Source organism: Oncorhynchus kisutch, linkage group LG23, assembly GCF_002021735.2.
Source record: "Oncorhynchus kisutch isolate 150728-3 linkage group LG23, Okis_V2, whole genome shotgun sequence".
Taxonomy (NCBI): domain Eukaryota; kingdom Metazoa; phylum Chordata; class Actinopteri; order Salmoniformes; family Salmonidae; genus Oncorhynchus; species Oncorhynchus kisutch.
The window spans coordinates 42,985,402-43,008,710 of record NC_034196.2 but is presented as its reverse complement, the minus strand read 5'-3'; the positions used below and the strand labels follow the sequence as shown (position 1 = coordinate 43,008,710).

At 46.0% G+C, this 23,309-nt stretch overlaps 2 protein-coding genes across 5 annotated transcripts in view; one reads left to right on the top strand and one right to left on the bottom strand.

Moving 5' to 3' along the window:
- Positions 1-22,807, top strand: part of angptl2a (angiopoietin-like 2a) — a 27,081-nt gene extending 4,274 nt beyond the window's left edge. Inside the window, exons 2-5 of the mRNA XM_020457185.2 lie at positions 3,333-4,261; positions 14,000-14,193; positions 17,420-17,690; positions 20,153-22,807. Coding sequence (XP_020312774.1) covers positions 3,367-4,261; positions 14,000-14,193; positions 17,420-17,690; positions 20,153-20,352 — 1,560 coding nt within the window. The 5' untranslated portion in view covers positions 3,333-3,366 and the 3' untranslated portion in view covers positions 20,353-22,807. The remainder of the gene's footprint in view (positions 1-3,332; positions 4,262-13,999; positions 14,194-17,419; positions 17,691-20,152) is intronic.
- LOC109867880 (ras-specific guanine nucleotide-releasing factor RalGPS1) overlaps positions 1-23,309 on the bottom strand; it is a 274,063-nt gene that overhangs the window by 129,247 nt on the left and 121,507 nt on the right. The gene's annotated exons all lie outside the window — the stretch shown is intronic.

Below are 23,309 nucleotides of genomic sequence, written 5' to 3'. Positions count from 1 at the left end.
GAGGGCAGAGTAGATATAGCCTGTTAAACAGAATAGGGATTGATGAAGTTAGCAACAGGGTTGAAGTTGCAGGTATTTTAAACGGACATAACAGGTGTAGGTCGCTTAACGCTCAACGAGTTAAAAGGGCTTTGTTAAATTCCAATACTCCTTCAAAGCTGAAGGTTTTGGTGATTTAATGCACCGTGAAATATTCACTGACTCTACAAAATATAAATGTGAACTGTTTCCACGTACATATGCTATTTTTCACTAGTGTTATTTTGCGTTAAATGTTTGCGTGAGTGAACAGTGTCCGTTGTGATATCAGATCTCTAGTAATTTCCTCTAGCTGCTAGACAAGGGTCCCTCTGATGGCCACAAAATGACAACCTACTTAAAATACCCACAGCAGGCAACGACCCACACACACACACGGCAGGCAACGACCCACACACACACACACACACACGGCAGGCAACGACCCACACACACACACACGGCAGGCAACGACCCACACACACGGCAGGCCACGACCCACACACAGACGACAGGCAGGCAACGACCCACACACACACAGACGACAGACAAACAACGACCCACACACACACAGACGACAGACAAACAACGACCCACACAGACGGCAGGCAAACAACGACCCACACACACGGCAGGCAACGACCCACACACACGGCAGGCAACGACCCACACACACGGCAGGCAACGACCCACACACACGGCAGGCAACGACCCACACACACGGCAGGCAACGACCCACACACACGGCAGGCAACGACCCACACACACGGCAGGCAACGACCCACACACACGGCAGGCAACGACCCACACACACGGCAGGCAACGGCCCACACACACGGCAGGCAACGGCCCACACACACGGCAGGCAACGACCCACACACACAGCAGGCAACGACCCACACACACAGCAGGCAACGGCCCACACACACAGCAGGCAACGGCCCACACACACAGCAGGCAACGGCCCACACACACAGCAGGCAACGGCCCACACACACAGCAGGCAACGGCCCACACACACAGCAGGCAACGGCCCACACACACAGCAGGCAACGGCCCACACACACAGCAGGCAACGGCCCACACACACAGCAGGCAACGGCCCACACACACAGCAGGTAAAAGAACAATTGTGATCTGCAGTGAAGTAATTCCTATCCCGCTGGAAGGGGAGTCAGACGAGGGTAAGGCTTCACCATACCTGGCCGAGGACACACACACACACACGTTGCATTATCTCGGGGGAAGGTACTCACAATTTAGAATGCATTTTTTTTTTTAACTATGTATGTAACCATGGCCACAACCAACTGTTGTAATTGGTCAAAAGCAATAAAACAACAAACACTTTCCATTAAAGTCTAATTGTGTCACACAACAATGCAAACTTACATTGAAGCAAAGCTTATAGACATTTTTAATTGGCCAAAGGCCCCCTATAGAAATTCCAGCTACAGTAGGCTAATAAAAGTCTGCTAAAATGGAAAAGAGTGAGGTCACACTTAAAAGCAATGGCATGACCATTTGATATGACTTGCTATTCGAGGTTCAAGTCAAAAATCAGGGACAGATGGGTGCAGGTGGGTTGGGGGATATTTCCAAAGTAACAAGGCTGAAAAGCATCACCTGTACATATGAGAACGTGTACAAGCTGTCACTCATGAATGAGACCATGCCCAGCAAAATGACAGCAATGGAGTCACAACTTCCCAATCCAGTCTCAAATCAAAATGTGGTGATCCCCTAACCCGGGGAAAAGAAAGTCACCTATCCCAAAAAACACATTTATTTTAGTTTACCTTTATTTAACTAGGCAAGTCAGTTAAGAACTAACTCTTATTTTCAATGACGGCTTAGGCACAGTGGGTTAACCGCCTGTTCAGGGGCAAAACGACAGACTTGTACCTTGTCAGCTCTGGGATTTGAACTTGCACTCTAACCACAAGGCTACCCTGCCACCCCAACAATGACCAACAGTGTGTGGACACCTGCTCGTTCAACGTCTCATTCCAAAATCATGGGCATTAATATGGAGTTGCCCCCCTCCCCGTTTGCTGCAAGGACTTGTTTCCATTCAGCGACAAGAGCGCTAGTGAGGTCGGGCACTGATGTTGGGCAATTAGGCGTGTTAGCTCTCAGTCGGCGTTCCAATTCATCCCAAAAGTGATCGCATATTTCTGTATATATATATAAAAATAAAATGGGGAAAGGTCAGCTGTACAACTGAAATGTGTCTCCTGCATTTAACCCAACACCTCTGAATCAGAGAGGTGCGGGGGGGTCTGCCTTAATCGACATCCATGTATTCGGCGTCCGGGGAACAGTGGGGTTAACTGCCTTGTTCAGGGTCAGAACGACAGATTTTTACCATGTCAGCTCGGGGATTCGATCCAGCAACCTTTCGGTTACTAGTCCAACACTAACAGAATGTAGCTAGGCTCCATGCCAACCAGTAGTTGATCTTAACACAGAGACATTCCTTCTAAACACCCTTTGCAGGATATATCGAGCTATTTGGATAATTACTCCAAGTGATAATGGATATTTTGATGCCAGAGGTAGATAAGAGTCTCCGGGAGACATGGGATTTCAATGCATGCGAGTGTTTATACTCTGATGCGAAGCAGACCTTGAGGTGGTAGAACACAATCCTCACCTTCCATTAGTGCATCCTCAACCAAAACGCCTTCCAATAAACCCTAACCTAACCTTCATCTCTAATCTGTAATCCAGCGCCACCAAGGACCAGGTGGTAAATACAAGGTAAGGGATTATTAGTATTATTGACTCTTGTCAATTCAGTCTGCTTTCCAAATAGGACATTTTGTTCATGCTACACCTGCTTTAGGATGACTAGATTAGCAGAATTATTTTTTTGGGGGGGGGGGGGGGTTGACAATAATGATAGATAATTGCGTCACAGCGCTTGCCAGGGCAATAATTGACGTGACCAGAAGATCTTTTAGATTTGTCATCCTCCGTCGGTGGTGAATAATGTCAGAACACCTGAGATAGCTGACCGGGAATGTGTGATAGTGGTGGAAAGTAAACCTCCTTGTGTTGGTTACTGTTTCTATGCAGAGGGTGCCAATGAAAATTAGACAACCGTATTTTACGAGCAGGGCATGGCTTTAGTGGAGTGCTTTCACTAAAACTTCTCAAAACTGACTGTGTACTTACTGGGACAATACAGAGCGACTGTCTTTTGCTTCAATATACATTTCTACACTGAATGTCTGTTGTCAATGAATGTTGTTGGGAGAGGAACAGACTTGATTATTTTTCTTCTCTTCTCTCTTATTTTTCAAAAACAGAGGCCATTCTTGTAAGGGTGCTACGGACTGCAGTATGATTCTCCCTGTGGTTTTTCCTCTGGTGCTGCTGCTGGTCTGCGGGCCGGGCTCCACACTGCAGGCGGAGGCCGAGGAGTTGGAGAGCATAGATGAGGTTCTGGAGCGGGAGTTCCTCTTCGCCGGACGCACCAAGCGTGCTGCGTCAGCGGACGCCTCCTCGCAAGTAGACAAGTGTTCCTACACTTTTATCGTCCCCCAGCAGAAGCAAACCGGCGCCATCTGCGTTAACTCCAAGGAGCCCGACAGCCTCCTAGAGAACCGGGTCAACAAACAGGAGCTGGAGCTACTGAATGGCGAGCTCCAGAAGCAGCGGCGACAGATGGAGTCGCTGCAGCAGCTGGTGGAGGTGGACGGCGGCATCGTCAACGAGGTCAAGCTCCTGCGCAAGGAGAGCCGCAACATGAATGCTCGCGTCACGCAACTCTACATGCAGCTGCTACACGAGATCATCCGCAAGCGCGACAACGCCCTGGAGGTGTCTCAGCTGGAGAATCGTGTGCTCAACCACACCTCTGAGATGGGTCGGCTGGCTTCGCGCTACCGTGACCTGGAGCACAAGTACCAGCACTTATCCGCCCTCGCCGGCAACCAGAGCGCCATCATCGTGCAGTTGGAGCAGCATTGCCGCCGAGGGGGCCACTCGTACGGGGGAGAGAGAGAAAGGTCTCGTCCTGTTCGTCCTCAGCCCCCCGTGGTGCCACAGCAACCTACGCAGCAGAGGCCGGTAGCGCCACCAGTGGCTAGTAAACCCTACCATCCACCTACATACACCCGCAGCAACCAGATCACCAATGAAATCCAGAGCGACCAGAACTCCAAAGCGTTGCCACCTCCACTGCCCACCATGCCCAGTGGCACTCACCAGCCATCCACCACAAACAAGCCCTCAGGTGAGTACCTTCCCCGGCACTCACCAGCCATCCACCACAAACAAGCCCTCAGGTGAGTACCTTCCCCGGCACTCACCAGCCATCCACCACAAACAAGCCCTCAGGTGAGTACCTTCCCCGGCACCCACCAGCCATCCACCACAAACAAGCCCTCAGGTGAGTACCTTCCCCGGCACTAACCAGCCATCCACCACAAACAAGCCCTCAGGTGAGTACCTTCCCCGGCATTAACCAGCCATCCACCACAAACAAGCCCTCAGGTGAGTACCTTCCCCGGCACTAACCAGCCATCCACCACAAACAAGCCCTCAGGTGAGTACCTTCCCCGGCACTCACCAGCCATCCACCACAAACAAGCCCTCAGGTGAGTATCTTCCCCGGCACTCACCAGCCATCCACCACAAACAAGCCCTCAAGTGAGTACCTTCCCCTTCTGATCCCACCCCTTCTCTCTCTCCCTCTATGGTGTTATTAAATGAGCTTAAACAGTAGCAGTAACTCAACTTGTCCGAGAAGTCAGTAAACTCAAGAAAAGTTTATTCAGTTATAATCTTCAAAAAAGGGAGCTCGTGCCAAGGTCTGTACACCATGTCCATGTGACCATAGCCTTACACCATGTCCATGTGACCATAGCCTTACACCATGTCCATGTGACCATAGCCTTACACCATGTCCATGTGACCATAGCCTTACACCATGTCCATGTGACCATAGCCTTACACCATGTCCATGTGACCATAGCCTTACACCATGTCCATGTGACCATAGCCTTACACCATGTCCATGTGACCATAGCCTTACACCATGTCCATGTGACCATAGCCTTACACCATGTCCATGTGACCATAGCCTTACACCATGTCCATGTGACCATAGCCTTACACCATGTCCATGTGACCATAGCCTTACACCATGTCCATGTGACCATAGCCTTACACCATGTCCATGTGACCATAGCCTTACACCATGTCCATGTGACCATAGCCTTACACCATGTCCATGTGACCATAGCCTTACACCATGTCCATGTGACCATAGCCTTACACCATGTCCATGTGACCATAGCCTTACACCATGTCCATGTGACCATAGCCTTACACCATGTCCATGTGACCATAGCCTTACACCATGTCCATGTGACCATAGCCTTACACCATGTCCATGTGACCATAGCCTTACACCATGTCCATGTGACCATAGCCTTACACCATGTCCATGTGACCATAGCCTTACACCATGTCCATGTGACCATAGCCTTACACCATGTCCATGTGACCATAGCCTTACACCATGTCCATGTGACCATAGCCTTACACCATGTCCATGTGACCATAGCCTTACACCATGTCCATGTGACCATAGCCTTACACCATGTCCATGTGACCATAGCCTTACACCATGTCCATGTGACCATAGCCTTACACCATGTCCATGTGACCATAGCCTTACACCATGTCCATGTGACCATAGCCTTACACCATGTCCATGTGACCATAGCCTTACACCATGTCCATGTGACCATAGCCTTACACCATGTCCATGTGACCATAGCCTTACACCATGTCCATGTGACCATAGCCTTACACCATGTCCATGTGACCATAGCCTTACACCATGTCCATGTGACCATAGCCTTACACCATGTCCATGTGACCATAGCCTTACACCATGTCCATGTGACCATAGCCTTACACCATGTCCATGTGACCATAGCCTTACACCATGTCCATGTGACCATAGCCTTACACCATGTCCATGTGACCATAGCCTTACACCATGTCCATGTGACCATAGCCTTACACCATGTCCATGTGACCATAGCCTTACACCATGTCCATGTGACCATAGCCTTACACCATGTCCATGTGACCATAGCCTTACACCATGTCCATGTGACCATAGCCTTACACCATGTCCATGTGACCATAGCCTTACACCATGTCCATGTGACCATAGCCTTACACCATGTCCATGTGACCATAGCCTTACACCATGTCCATGTGACCATAGCCTTACACCATGTCCATGTGACCATAGCCTTACACCATGTCCATGTGACCATAGCCTTACACCATGTCCATGTGACCATAGCCTTACACCATGTCCATGTGACCATAGCCTTACACCATGTCCATGTGACCATAGCTTTACACCATGTCCATGTGACCATAGCCTTACACCATGTCCATGTGACCATAGCCTTACACCATGTCCATGTGACCATAGCCTTACACCATGTCAAAGTGACCATAGCCTTACACCATGTCCATGTGACCATAGCCTTACACTATGTCCATGTGACCATAGCGATGTGTCAATCCGAAAGGGAGACTGTATGAACAGCACACTCCAAGGTAAAAAACTTCTCCTCTCGGTGAGGTTTCACAGCAGATTTATGGAAATAATAGTTTAATTAATTATACAGCTCATAAATTGTTCTAGACAGCTTTTCTCAAGTGTGTGCCTCCAACTAAAGAGTTCCTACATTCCAAAGAAAATACACTTTGCTCAGTCACAGAAGCATAAGAGAGGTACATTTATCCATCCTGCTGTGACACAGAACAAATCACTTTCACTCCTCACAAATCCTCAAGACAGGGGGAAAACAGCTGACAGGCATACACAGCGAGACTCTGGAAAAGGTCTTGGCTAGCAGCCCATCCGTGCATTGTCCCGAAGCAGCCCGTATGTCTCAATACACTGCAGACTTAAAAATGGGATTAGGCTGAGAAGAGTAATGAGTCTGACATTTCCTCTGAAAAGAATACAGGCATAAATTAACATGCAAATGTTTTATATTTAAAACAATGCTAAGTTGACCCTAACCCGGGAAAACAAACTCTTCCTTGTCACTGCTCATCCCAATGCAGGATCTGAAGATCGCGGCGTCTGAACCATGATTTCTTAGGGCTGGATAACCATATTTTGAAAGTGAACAGAAGGATCCCATGGTGGGGATGCAGAGAGCAGAACCACACACACACATCGCTGACTGCTGAGGGTTAGGAGCATGCATAGCATTGTCTCAGTGCAAAAAAAGGCCTCAAATCAACCCTGAGATTTTTTTTGACAACCAGGAGACACTGTACAGATGATTGAATACAAAATGGTGGCATCATTCCCACATGGCTTTCAGATAATCTCGGTAGCTTCTGTTTGACAGGTACTGCCGGAGTGTCTCCAACGCCTGAAAATGGGACAAATTGGCTTTACCCCATTTTTTTTTAATAATATATTTTTAAACAACTTGCAAACAAATTTGAGCACACAAACACATACCTTTCAGCATCCACTTAGGGATGAAATGTGTTGAGATGGAGCTTTTCATCACTACGTAGAAGCCGTGGGGCATTCAAGAGTATGTTGAGTGTTCGATTCATAGTATGCAACAGGTGAGTAAGTCTGCCGCAAGGTCAGAACTAATACTTAGAGAGGAAAAGAAAATGTTTGATAGAGAAAATGATCGTTTTGGGGCAGCAAAAAAATAAATAAAAAAATGCACCTACAGCAGAATTGCTGTCATATTCCAGCAACACCCTAACACCCTTCACTCAACAGAATCTGCTAACACACCTTAAAACACCCTCTGTCCATGCAAAACAGTAAATTACATACATCCACACCTCTGTGGAAAGTATAATTTGTCAGGCTCTGGGATATTTTACACCTCTGTGGAAAGTATAATTTGTCAGGCCCTGGGATATTTTACACCTCTGTGGAAAGTATAATTTGTCAGGCCCTGGGATATTTTACACCTCTGTGGAAAGTATAATTTGTCAGGCTCTGGGATATTTTACACCTCTGTGGAAAGTATAATTTGTCAGGCTCTGGGATATTTTACACCTCTGTGGAAAGTAGAGCCCTGGGGATCATAGTCATCCCTGTCGAGATTTTAAAGATGTTTGTGGGTTTTTGCAGTCTCTGCTTAATCCATAGCAAAATGAATTATATTACTACTACTGTTGTGCCTTTACAAATGCTACCACTATAATGATGTTGCACAACTGCTCACTATTTGTTTTCTACGACTTTAGAGCATCTTTAAAATCCACAAGAAAATAACTGAACGGTAGGGTGTGAAAATATATGTTTCCCAGTAAGTAAGGATTATATATTCAGGTGGAGGGAATTAATGACAATTGGAAACAATTTGTCAACAGACTGGATTAGTCCATCTTAATAACGAATCCCTTGTTCTTGAAGAGACGGGTCGATGCCCCCCTTGCACAATGATAGATGAACTCCTGCAGGAGGAGGGGGGTTTAACGAAAGCTTATCATTTCAATTGCATTAGCAGTCTGGCAGTGGAGAGCTTCTCAGGAGCGAGCTGGCAGACACAGTGGAAAGAATCTAGCAACCCACTGATTCACAAGGTGTGAGGAGGATTTGAGCCCCCCGGGTCTATGAAAATGACAACACCTTTCCGACCAAGGAAATTAAAGCGAGGATAGAAGCAGGGAGAGAGAAGGAGAGAGAGAGATACGTGGGGGGGAGAACAACTGCACAGCAAACACAGAACGGCTATATATATGATAGAAGCCAGACCAGTATTAGATAGGGGCGGCAGGGTAGCCTAGTGGTTAGAGCGTTGGACTAGTAACCGGAAGGTTGCAAGTTCAAATCCCCGAGCTGACAAGGTACAAATCTGTCGTTCTGCCCCTGAACAGGCAGTTAACCCACTGTTCCTAGGCCGTCATTGAAAATAAGAATTTGTTCTTAACTGACTTGCCTGGTTAAATAAAGGTTAAATAAATAAAAATAGAAGCCAGACCAGTATTAGATAGTGGCTGGTTTTCATAGAAGCCAGACCAGTATTAGATAGGGGCTGGTTTTAATATAGGAAAAGAGACACTGCTCCCTGCCCGCAGACCCCCCTCTCCAGATAGCATATGAACACATTATTAACCAGGACAAAACCATTTAGGATTACAGTAAATTATCTTTAGAAATGTAACATTTTCTCTCAACCTCGTGGTAACATTTGTAGTATAGCATGAGATTAGCTATAAAACTGAAATAAATTAAAAATTGCCTTATGGGAATTTTGGGGGTAATTGCAGGAAGTGGTTTTCCCCTAAAAAGGGGGGCCTTGCAAAACTGTGGTACGCCACTGAAAAAAAAGGGTGAAGTAACTGCAGTTACATGAGCCTCCTGGAGTTGATCGACAACAAGCTGGGAGCGAGAGACTGCTTAGGGGATATCAAATGCAGACATATGCCTGCATTTAGGGTCCACCACCCCCCTCCACACACACACAGTAGTCCGTACAGCCTTCAGTTTCTGTTCGACCAGGAGTTCTCCACAGTGGGCATTAAATCAGTAGAGAGAGGAGAAGAAAGTAAAGCGGAAGCATCAGCTCATAAATACAGGAGCAGATCTGTATGCTAGGAACCAGAGTGTATCCGCAAGGGCCTTGGGGGAAAGCGAAAGAGAAGACAAATTAGATTTGTCTGGCCCATTTTCATTGGCAGTAGGTGACAGTGAGCTTCCCGCAGAGCTCGACTACAGCTTGAATTACCTCAGGCCTTTTTTAAAATGTTCCCCGTGTTCTCCTAAACAGTGGAGAGACCGCTCTAAGAGTGGCTACATCGTGATTTACACTGATTGGTCAAAAGTGTGAAATAAACCCCGCCCTTTAACAGTAGCAGCACCTGGCCTTTCAGCCTATCAGTACCTGCTAGAGAACGTAGAGAACGTTGCCGGGCGTCCCCATCAGACTAAGCATCAGATGCACGTCAATCCACAAGGTGCACAAACATAAGCACACCAAGGCTTGATAAATAGTGCATAAACTATTATAAAGCATGAATTGCATGTCGAAATATATATCCATGGAAAAATATAACAATAGTTATTTGTTTAGATAGTGTCATGGGTATGGTTTTGTATAATTCTACCATTTTTTTTGATAATTCCAGCCAATGACGCATCAATATTCTAACAGTCTAATAAACACATATATGCTATCGGAAGAATAATCAGTTGGTTGTGTTTATAAAGGTCGTAGGTAACATTAGAATACTAAAAAAACTATTTTCAAAGTACATAATAGCATGTTCATTAGTTTATATGTTACTCTAGGCTGTACCTAAAAAAATATATATATATATATTTTTTAAACCCACTAGTTCCAAGTCCATCACAATGTATTTAAAATAAAACAGAATAGTATATTTGACATTTATTATTTAACTAGTCTTTGCTTGGGCCTCCCAAGTGGCGCAGTGGTCTAAGGCACTACATTCGCAGTTGGCCACTCGTTCATGGATAATTAATAACGAAATAAGGGGTAAAAGTAAAAACATTTTTTAATGAACCCACGATCCAGTGGCCATGCGCTGAACCCACGATCCAGTGGCCATGCGCTGAACCCACGAACCAGTGGCCATGCGCTGAACCCACGAACCAGTGGCCATGCGCTGAACCCACGAACCAGTGGCCATGCGCTGAACCCACGAACCAGTGGCCATGCGCTGAACCCACGAACCAGTGGCCATGCGCTGAACCCACGAACCAGTGGCCATGCGCTGAACCCACGAACCAGTGGCCATGCGCTGAACCCACGAACCAGTGGCCATGCGCTGAACCCACGAACCAGTGGCCATGCGCTGAACCCACGAACCAGTGGCCATGCGCTGAACCCACGAACCAGTGGCCATGCGCTGAACCCACGAACCAGTGGCCATGCGCTGAACCCACGAACCAGTGGCCATGCGCTGAACCCACGAACCAGTGGCCATGCGCTGAACCCACGAACCAGTGGCCATGCGCTGAACCCACGAACCAGTGGCCATGCGCTGAACCCACGAACCAGTGGCCATGCGCTGAACCCACGAACCAGTGGCCATGCGCTGAACCCATGAACCAGTGGCCATGTGCTGAACTCCTGAACAGCGCAGATATTCTTGGAAAAAGTTACATTTGGAAATAGAGCTGCAACTCTTGAATGTTCGGACAACGTGTCATAGAACCTGCAGAATATGCTCTTTCTGATACTATAAAGAAATCTACATGTTTTTCTTGCATGGCACGCTGGAGGAGGATTTGATAAAGTGATGCTCCTTTCTGTGCATCTGTCAATTACAAGATGCACAAATGGTACAACTGATAATATTGTAATTCAGACTATCATCAATGTAATCTTGTCTTATTATGTGTGAAATAAATGTAGGTGTAGCTTAGCTGTTGCTTCAATGGGCCGGCTTCACAGGCCGACTGGAATCGTTTGCTTCCCAATGCTCATCAACTTGGATAGAGTCAAGGATATGTTTCGCATTATTCTAAAGGCCTACTGTAACATGTGTGTTTTTGTTTCCCTTTAGAATAAATGTGATTATTAATAGAGTTAAAGTAAATAAAACAGTCCCGTAAAAGTATAACGTAAAAGAGAATGGTATCAACCCACAAGGAGCGTGGTCAAAATATTTATAAATATGAGCGCCAACGCTGATAAATAAGGATAACACAAACTCATCATTAGACTATTGTCTTTCTATCATTCAGTTGGGCCTAAACTAAATTGTGAAGTAACATGCACAATTATCACCCATTCAGTGAGGAGAGAGAGACTCATTAGCGCCTGGCTGGGTATCAATGTCCTACAGCACATTGTCTTGGAGCCTGGCTGGGTACCAACGTTCTAGAGCACATTGTCTTGGAGCCTGGCTGGGTACCAATGTCCTACAGCACATTGTCTTGGAGCCTGGCTGGGTACCAATGTCCTACAGCACATTGTCCTAGCGCCTGGCTGGGTACCAACGTCCTACAGCACATTGTCCTAGCGCCTGGCTGGGTACCAACGTCCTACAGCACATTGTCCTAGCGCCTGGCTGGGTACCAATGTCCTACAGCACATTGTCCTAGCGCCTGGCTGGGTACCAATGTCCTACAGCACATTGTCCTAGCGCCTGGCTGGGTACCAACGTCCTACAGCACATTGTCCTAGCGCCTGGCTGGGTACCAACGTCCTACAGCACATTGTCCTAGCGCCTGGCTGGGTACCAACGTCCTACAGCACATTGTCCTAGCGCCTGGCTGGGTACCAACGTCCTACAGCACATTGTCCAAGCGCCTGGCTGGGTACCAACGTTCTAGAACACATTGTCTTTACGGATTAAGTTAGGAAAAAGTGTGAAAAAAACCCAGGTAAAAAGGCAACAAATTCTTTTCTGTTTGTGATTTTTTTTAAAGCTGACAAATGAGCAACGTAAAATACAAACATTTAGTTAAATTCAGGAGCAGGACTTAGCTTTTTTTTTAAAGGGGCATTTTTTAAAATGATTTACAGAATTAAACGTCAGTGGCAGTTGGCCTACGGCAGTTCTAGTGTTAAGGGGAGGGAGTGTGTGGGTTACGGTGATTTAGCTCACTGCCACCATGCCACACGTTCTGTGTTGGCATCATTAGAAATAACTGCTTTGCGACAACACCCACAGGAGTTCTCTCAGTGCTCCCAGATGGACGGACACACACACACACACACACACACACACACACAATTATAGTTGTGACAGAAAATTCACAACTATTTGACTATGCCCAGATTACAATTTATAGTTCCAAGAAAGTCTCAGCTTGGCTGGGGATAATGCTCCTCTCTGATCCATTTGATTTTTATGACAGACCAGACACCATTATGTGTGGTTCCCAGCACTCCTGTCCAATATGAATTGAACACTTAAAGTTGTTGAACACACGCTATCCTGCTAGACATGGAGTCATCATAAAAACAGCAATTATCACTCAGGTTGAACCGGGAAAAAAAATCCTAAACGGTCACTGAGAGCCAGCAGGAAATTGTGTCGTAGGATAGCAATGTTTGCATAAACACTGCTAACTAGTAGACGGGTGGGAAGGGACAGTCTGACACCTCCCAAAAAAAACAAGCTGAATATTTAAATACAAGGTCATGTCAATTACTGCAGTGGTCTACAGCGCCATTTTGGCCATTTCTCATGTAAAATACATTTACCTCATGTGGAGACAAATCTTTACCAGGTTTGGTCAAATATTTCTTCCTGAAATGACGAGACGATGGTTTATCATAGATGTTTCCAGTGCACCTCAACATTAGAGGGTTTCCCCTTTAGTCAGCACTCTGGCAAAGTAAATCGGCGTCACCAGGATAAAGGAACATATGCCCAATAAAATGATATTAACAGCTGTGCTATTTCCAAGAGAAACTTTAGAGTACCTGATAATCTACAGGCTACTGTATGCCAGTAAAGCGCTACCTCTCTCCGCAGACCTCATGCCAGTGTTGTTCTTGGCCTGTGTCAGCCTCCCGGCAGCTATGCCCCCCCCCCCCATCCCAAACTGCAGCCAAAGTCAATTCTAGGCCTTAAAACAGAGTTTTTCCCAGCAAGAAAACAATAAACTTGGGAGCCCCAGGATTTCTAAAAGAACTGTGTAACCACAGAATAAGAAGCTATACTATGGAGATAGTCAGCTTAGTGGATGAGCAAATGGGAACCGGTTTCCAGGGTTATTAGAAGAGATTGAGCTCAGCTGGAGGGTTGAGAGAGTGGAGTAAGCTAGGCAACCTTTCCCAGCAATCTTTCGAATCAGGGTTCTGATGAACTCAAAGGAGGAAACCCAGGAGGGAGCACAATAGCTCCCTGGACCATGCTTGACCACATCATCCCATGGAAAACCACCAGCTGTGTTTAACCACAAGCTTTCAACCCTTGAACCTGTTGTTCGCATGACTACTACTTACATCATGACCTCTTTTCGCAGGGCCTTTCAAGGACTGCCTTGCTGCTCTAGAGGAGGGTCACGCCACCAGTGGCATGTACCTGGTCAAGCCTGAGAACGCCAACCGGTTGATGCAGGTGTGGTGTGACCAGAGGCACGACCCCGGCGGCTGGACAGTCATTCAGAGACGCCAGGACGGCTCCGTCAACTTCTTCAGGAACTGGGACACGTACAAGGTAAAAGGTGGCCGTCTTGCGTAGAACAGTAGATTCACTGTTTGATGCCCAGATAGAACAGGCAGTGAAAACAGCTTTTCCTTTCTGAGGGATTGAATAAAGATAAACTAAAAGAGAACAACACAGCTCGACTAGGAGACGTCAACAAGGGGAGTTGCTTCCCTTTAGAGAGGACAGGAAGTAAGCAATACATTCACTACGCTGTGCCCACGGCTGTTAACACAGACCTATCCTTGTTATTGAGGTTGTAATGAATATCAGCCAGGCAGCCCCATCATATAGGCTAGTATCAGCCAGGTAGCCCCATCATCATATAGGCTAGTATCAGCCAGGCAGCCCCATCATATAGGCTAGTATCAGCCAGGCAGCCCCATCATATAGGCTAGTATCAGCCAGGTAGCCCCATCATACTATAGGCTAGTATCAGCCAGGTAGCCCCATCATACTATAGGATAGTATCAGCCAGGTAGCCCCATCATACTATAGGATAGTATCAGCCAGGTAGCCCCATCAATATAGGCTAGTATCAGCCAGGTAGCCCCATCATACTATACTATAGGATAGTATCAGCCAGGGAGCTCCATCAAACTATAGGCTAGTATCAGCCAGGTAGCCCCATCATATAGGGTAGTATCAGCCAGGTAGTCCCATCATATAGGCTAGTATCAGCCAGGTAGCTCCATCATACTATAGGATAGTATCAGCCAGGTAGCCCCATCATATAGGATAGTATCAGCCAGGTAGCCCCATCATACTATAGGATAGTATCAGCCAGGTAGCCCCGTCATATAGGCTAGTATCAGCCAGGTAGCCCCATCATATAGGCTAGTATCAGCCAGGTAGCCCCATCATATAGGCTAGTATCAGCCAGGTAGCTCCATCATACTATAGGATAGTATCAGCCAGGTAGCCCCATCATATAGGCTAGTATCAGCCAGGTAGCCCCATCATACTATAGGCTAGTATCAGCCAGGTAGCCCCATCATATAGGATAGTATCAGCCAGGTAGCCCCATCATACTATAGGATAGTATCAGCCAGGTAGCCCCATCATACTATAGGATAGTATCAGCCAGGTAGCTCCATCAAACTATAGGCTAGTATCAGCCAGGTAGCCCCATCATATAGGCTAGTATCAGCCAGGTAGCCCCATCATATAGGCTAGTATCAGCCAGGGAGCCCCATCATACTCTAGGCTAGTATCAGCCAGGTAGCCCCATCATATAGGATAGTATCAGCCAGGTAGCCCCATCATACTATAGGATAGTATCAGCCAGGTAGCTCCATCAAACTATAGGCTAGTATCAGCCAGGTAGCCCCATCAATATAGGCTAGTATCAGCCAGGTAGCCCCATCATATAGGCTAGTATCAGCCAGGTAGCTCCATCATACTATAGGATAGTATCAGCCAGGTAGCCCCATCATACTATAGGATAGTATCAGCCAGGTAGCCCCATCATATAGGATAGTATCAGCCAGGTAGCCCCATCATACTATAGGATAGTATCAGCCAGGTAGCTCCATCATACTATAGGCTAGTATCAGCCAGGTAGCCCCATCAATATAGGCTAGTATCAGCCAGGTAGCCCCATCATACTATAGGATAGTATCAGCCAGGTAGCTCCATCAAACTATAGGCTAGTATCAGCCAGGTAGCCCCATCATATAGGCTAGTATCAGCCAGGTAGTTCCATCATATAGGCTAGTATCAGCCAGGTAGCTCCATCATACTATAGGCTAGTATCAGCCAGGTAGCCCCATCATACTATAGGATAGTATCAGCCAGGTAGCTCCATCAAACTATAGGCTAGTATCAGCCAGGTAGCCCCATCATATAGGCTAGTATCAGCCAGGGAGCCCCATCATACTCTAGGCTAGTATCAGCCAGGGAGCCCCATCATACTCTAGGCTAGTATCAGCCAGGTAGCCCCATCATATAGGATAGTATCAGCCAGGTAGCCCCATCATACTATAGGATAGTTTCAGCCAGGTAGCCCCATCATATAGGCTAGTATCAGCCAGGTAGCCCCATCATATAGGCTAGTATCAGCCAGGTAGCCCCATCATATAGGCTAGTATCAGCCAGGTAGCTCCATCATACTATAAGCTAGTACTTCACTGCTCTTCATTGTTACTGATTTTAAAAAAATAAACAGCAAAAGGTCATTTGAGTCCAGCAATTTTTTGGTCCACACACACTCCTCCTCTTGCATGGCCAAATGAAAAGCACATTGAAGAGAAACAGCTTCACTGGACATGAGCAACAGAACCAAAGCAATGCCAAGACGATCATGTGATCAAATACTGAGCAGAATTCCGGGAGATTGACTCTTTGAGGGGGGTCACACTTGAATCATTGAATAAAGTGAGTCAGTATATATTCTCAGTTCCAACATTTCCATTTGATTGTGTCACCGTATCATCTCCCCAAAATAAAATCCGGAAAGTTCCAAAATGTCATTGTTTTGAGTTTCTAAATTATTTGACCATTCGACAGAACAAAGCTTGTCAAACAGTCCACACAAGATATCACGATACGATATTAAAAATGACGTTTAGATGGGAAGTTTTGTACTTCCAATTCAATGACCTAAGGTTCGATTATCCATGAAGTGTGGTTTCCTCCATTTGCCACGGGTCTGAACCAGAATGTCGTAATCTTAAGAGCACAGAGCCAAACGTTTAGCGGCTAGAGATTCACATTCTGCAGCGCCGAGGTCGGACTGGACTATTTGGATAAATCCTACCTCCCCTTTAAAGTTGAGTCCAAGAACACAAGACATTTTCAAGCCCCCCCACCACCCACTTCACTTCTGGCAACGAGGCACCTTAAAAACACCCGAATCACAAATGACAGGCTCATAGTTGGCAGGGTAATGTGCTCCGTCCTGATTTAATCCATGTGTGGTTTAAAATGTGAGCCACAGTTCCAGACGCACAGCGACTTTAGGGGAGAGGACGTCTTAAACACATCCTGCTATTATGCCACCACTCTTTCTCTGACATTATACCAGTGTCACAAACATGCTTCCCTTCTGCCATATTTGACAAACGGTGACTGGGATACGTACAAGTGCAGACTACATTGTGTGTGTTTTTTGGAGGGTGGACATTGGCATAGTGAATGTCAATGCCTTTGAACATAGCATTTAGACTTATCTGCAGCATTGAAACATATCTCCCCTCCCCCTCATCCCTCTCTACCTCCTGCTTCTCCCCTCTCACAGCAAGGGTTTGGTAACATTGACAGTGAATACTGGCTGGGTCTTGAAAACATCTACTGGCTGACCAACCAGGGCAACTACAAGCTTCTGGTGATGCTGGAGGACTGGTCCGGTCGCAAGACCTTTGCCGAATACGCCAGTTTCCGTATTGAGGCAGAGGCAGACTTCTACAAACTAAGAGTGGGTCGCTACCATGGCAACGCCGGGGACTCCCTCACATGGCACAACGGCAAGCAGTTCACCACGCTGGACAGGGACCACGACGTGTATACAGGTGAGAAAGGAATTACACCCTTTGGTGATGGCTGCTATTACTCAGAGAAATAGTCTACCAGACAGTGATTCATGGATACACAATACCCAACAGCATGACTGTGTGTCATACTTAGTCAGCTCAGACACTTTCGTCTTCTCATTCATTGGGGCAGACGTGGTCGAATCCAAAATCACTGTTAAATCTCTGTTCTTCAGAAGTCTGCCCAATATCCCTGTTCATTTCTCAGTGTCTTTCAGTAGTCCGCCCAATATCCCTGTTCATTTCTCAGTGTCTTTCAGTAGTCCGCCCAATATCCCTGTTCATTTCTCAGTGTCTTTCAGTAGTCCGCCCAATATCCCTGTTCATTTATCAGTGTCTTTAAGAAGTCTTCCGGCATTAATAGGGCTCTCGTTTTCCTTGCTTATTTTAAGTGCATTTCAGCACAAGTAGACAGGAAGAGAGGTCGTTGACAGGTTATACCGGTCTTAAGGCACGGACACACCGGTAGCGTTCGGACCTCTGAAAAGAGTAATTTGCAAACAGTCTACATGTAGAAACGGGTGTTATTCAGGATGCGTTTTCTCCTTAAAGAGTCTCCTGTAAGCAAGAACAGAGAGCAGAAGACCGTCTTCGTTTCTTTATATTGACTTTTGAACTTTGAATTATTTACCCCTTTTTTCTCCCCAATTTCGGGGTATCCAATTGGAAGTTAAAGTCTTGTCCCATTGCTGCAGCTCCCCGTACAGACTCGGGAGAGGCGAAGGTTGAAAGTCACGAGTCCTCCGAAACACGGCCCCCACCAAGCCGCACTGCTTCTTGACACACTGCTCGCTTAACCCGGAAGCCAGCCGCACCAATGTGTAGGAGGAAACACCGTACAGCTGGCGAGCGTGTCAGCGTGCATACGCCTGGAGGACAAGGACATCACGGTCGGCCAAACCTTCCTCTAACCCAGACGACGCTGGGCCAATTGTGCGCCGCCTCATGGGTCTCTTGGTCACGGTCGGCTGCGACACAGCCCAGGATCGAACCCGGGTCTGTCGTGACGCCTTAGACCACTGCATGTTTGGAGTCTCTCCACAGAGATCCTGCTTAGCACTGCTGTGGAAAACAATGAACAAAAAACCAGACCACATATACACAAAGCATCTCAGAGTAGCAGGGCCTTCTTCTGTAAAATAAAATAGGCTTAAGGTGGTCGGCGTGGCGTGTCAGGGCGCGTAGCAGGGGGGGGGGGGGGAGTGGCAGGGGGGCGTGGCAGGGGGGGGGGGGGGGGGGGCGTGGTAGGGGGGCGTGGCAGGGGGGGGGGAGTGGCAGGGGGGCGTGGCAGGGCGCAGGTCGGGGGGCACCGTTGGCCCGTTTGCGCTGCTGAATTTTTGGGGAAATTTTAGGCCCCCCCATCTTGGCCATTTTTGCATTTTTTAAGCCAATTCCCTGCAATTCTAAAAATGTCTTCATGGGGTTGAGAGAAAACAATGCAGTTTTATAGCTAATGTCCCGCAATTCTATACATTTTGCCATGGCTAATGCTGCGTTCTTTTGCTCAAACATAACTAAATCTATACTGCTAAACCGTCTAGCTTTACTTTGGTGATTCTTAGTTCTCCAAGATTATTCATTTAAAAAAAAAAATTTATATATATATATATATATATATATATAGGTCTATTACCTTTCTCTTATGTTGTTTTAGTCGTTTAAGTTGACAATGACAGTTTTTTTTTTTATCCCATAAATGTATATAGAACATTGTTTGGATGCGGCCTGCCCAAGAATTACAGTAGCAAAAAAATCCCTGAGTAAGACTGCTGATCTAGGATCAGTTTTTCCTATTTTCTAATGAATAAGATTATATGGACTGATCCCAGATCCCAGATCATAATGAATAAGATTATATGGACTGATCCCAGATCATAATGAATAAGATTATATGGACTGATCCCAGATCATAATGAATAAGATTATATGGACTGATCCCAGATCATAATGAATAAGATTATATGGACTGATCCCAGATCATAATGAATAAGATTATATGGACTGAGCCTAGATCAGCACTCTTACTCTCCAAATGCTTTGTGGATATATGGCCAGGTTGCTATAGTGCTGCAAAACAACTCGGAGCCGAGAATGAGGGGGAACAAGGAATATTTTAAAAATACCACCTATGGGGGACTTTGCCAAAGAGCATTAACCCGAGGGTTTGCACAGTGGGACAGACTACCAGTTTCTGATCAAACCTCATAGGCAGAGCTGTGTGAATTTGGGCATCACAGGTAGTCTTTTGAAAGCATGGTTAAGAGGTATAAATGCTGTATGTTTCCGTTTTAAAGCAAGTGTACTATTTAAGAAATGGAAAAGGGTTTGGTAAAATACAGAGATTAATTATATGTATATATATTTTTTTTAAACTAACTTTAAAAAAAACATACATTTGACTCTACTTTGCATTGACTACAGCTGCATCGTTCTCTTTTTAGGTAACTGTGCCCATTACCAGAAGGGTGGCTGGTGGTATAACGCCTGTGCCCACTCCAACCTGAACGGCGTGTGGTACCGGGGCGGGCACTACCGCAGCCGATACCAGGACGGCGTCTACTGGGCCGAGTTCCGCGGGGGCGCTTACTCCCTGAAGAAAGTGTCCATGATGATCCGACCCAACCCAAACACCTTCCACTAAGACCACCGTTTTTCGAAGAGCGAGAGAACCAACCGCAGGAAAACCTTGTTTTTTTATTTTTGTAAACGGGCATTTTCTCCAACTTGACCTCTGTCCTGAGGTTCATTTCAGCTTCTGTCTTGGCTTTTTGTTTTCTTCTGATTCCTTTAATCGCTTTACATTCATAAATATATAGATATAGCAAGTGCAACGGCTGTCTTGTGTATGGCTCACAGGGACAGGGTGGTGTTTTCCCCCCCCAACAGGTTTCAAAGCCCTCTTTGCAGGATTCCTCCAGCGTTCTATGGAGGCACAGGGCCACATGGTTTACCTTCTCGGAAGAACTAGCAGGGAAGTCAAGTTCCCTCTGAGGAGCTTGCAAAAACAATTGCAACTACAAAGACAGGCCCTGTGCCTTTCGGACACAGACTTTGCACATTTGCATGAATGCAGAAGTGATGGTGCAGCTTTTTGTTGTGTTGTTCTACAGTTGCTGACAAATGAAACCAAGAGAGAAGTTTGTATTACAGGTTGTTTTTTTTGTCTTTTGTTGTGGGGAGAAAAAAAAAAGGGGGAAATATTTTTTGGGATGTTTATTGTGGTTGTTAGATATACAGACAGCACATCTCCATAAAGTTTATATTTGACCGTTTCGAGTCACTACTGTTATCTGGCTGTTATGCAATATTAGTAATGATGCTTTAAGTGTTTGGTTTTTTTTCTCTTTGAGGAAACATGACACAGGAATTCATATCTGGTGATCCTATCCAAAAACACTCACTGGAGAAAAAAAAAATGGTATTAGTTTGTTTTCTTTCCTAACATTTTAAGAATGTGTACAGGAAGTGACCCAAACTATTTTGAAAGAGGCATCTTTCCCTGCAGTAACAAGTGTCTATATTTTGGCCAAACTACTGAGCCAACAAAGAAGCTCATCCATTTCCACAGCAGAGCAGAGATTCGTGGCAACTTCAGCTTTTGCTCTGCTCAGCTACTGTGAGGAATTTCCTGTAAGGGAGGAGTGGCTGGCCGAGTGAGTGTCATGGGGTTTGAAGGGGAGGATGGAGAGGATGGAGAGAAAGGGGAGAAAAGGGAGGTTGCGTGGAAAGGAGTCTTCATCGCTGTGTCCTAATGAACCATTAGGGAGAATGAGGTCAACCAAATCGATCTGACCTCCCTCCAGAGGTGTGTTGACACTGCGGATGCATCACAGAGAGCCTCCTAAATTACTGTTTTACCAGAAGGAGGGCAAGGGAAGACCTGAAGCTGAAAGGTGATGCTTTCGAAATGGCCAGTATGCCATCAAAATATATGTTCAGTGAGCATACCTTTTTAAAGTGAGATAAAAAAATATATATTATGAACAAACGGCCCCCACCAGTTACATAACTAACCACCGTCCAAAACGACCCCCGACTCATCCCAGTTAACTGCTCACAATCCTTATAATCTCCTTTTATGCAGTCCGAGCTTTAAGGCAAGATGGAAGATCGTAGAAAGAACAACATTGCAGCTTCAATGATTCAGATGGGCGATCTAACGAGGCCATTTGCACCGAGCATTTTGCCAAACCAGAAGTCAAATAACCTGTAGTGTGTAACCTGTACAGTGTGTGGAGTGAAATGGAAATGTGTTTTTTTGCATATCCTACTCCCCCTGACCCCTGCCATTATTGACGGGGAGCAAATAAGTTAAGTTTTTAATGTCACGTGCACAAGTACAGTGAAATGTCTTTCTTGCCAGCTCTAAACCAAACAATGCAATAATCAATATTACAGCTACTGGCCCAACGCTCTAACCACTAGTCTACCTGCTATCACAACGAGACCAAGTGTGTCTAACTCGATTATTACAAATCCCTGTAGTTCCCTGTAGTGTTCACACAACGTCAGACAAGTGGTTGCCTGTAGTGTTCACACAACATCATGTCAATAATTCAGTCCTCTCTGTACATAAGTTATCCTCATTAAGGTTATTTTTGTATGGTATCAATCTGCTGTGTATCAACTAGAGCATTCAGAGCTCGAACCACGCAGTGTATAATCAACTAGAGCATTCAGAGCTCGAACCACGCAGTGTATAAACAACTAGAGCATTCAGGGCACGAACCACCCAGCGTATAATCAACTAGAGCATTCAGAGCTCGAACCACCCAGTGCATAATCAACTAGAGCATTCAGGGCACGAACCACAGAGTGTATAATCAACTAGAGCATTCAGGGCTCGAACCACCCAGTGTATAATCAACTAGAGCATTCAGAGCTCGAACCACCCAGTGCATAATAAACTGTCCAGTCACTTTGGTGTTTTCTTTTGGACAGCTGTGGAGGTGATAGGAACTGATACAGCACCCAGATAGAAACTGGGTCAGATACACAGAGGTTTTGTCAAAGCATTAAATGTGAGAACATGAAGAATGAACACAGACAAACAGGCTAAGGATACAAGCATTCCATTAAACAAAACAAAAAAATCACCAGCCTCTGGTATTTATTTATTTAAAGAGTATATATATTTAACTAGGCAAGTCAGTTAAGAACAAATTCTTATTTACAATGACGGCCTAAACCGGCCAAACCGGGATGATGCTGAGCCAATATGGGACTCCCAATCACGGCCAGTGGTGATACAGCCTGGACTTGAACCAGGGTGTCTGTAGTGATACCTCTAGCACTGAGATGCAGTGGCTTAGACCGCTGTGCCACTCGGGAGCCATCCCAAAAATATGTGTGTGTGTACGCATACTGTATGTGTTTGTGAGTACGCATACTATATGTGTGTGTGTGAGTACGCATACTGTATGTGTGTGTGTGTGTGTGTGTGTGTGTGTGTGTGTGTGTGTGTGTGTGTGTGTGTGTGTGTGTGTGTGCATACTGTATGTGTGTGTGTGTGAGTACGCATACTATATGTGTGTGTGTGTGAGTACGCATACTATATGTGTGTGTGTGTGTGTGTACGCATACTGTATGTGTGTGTGA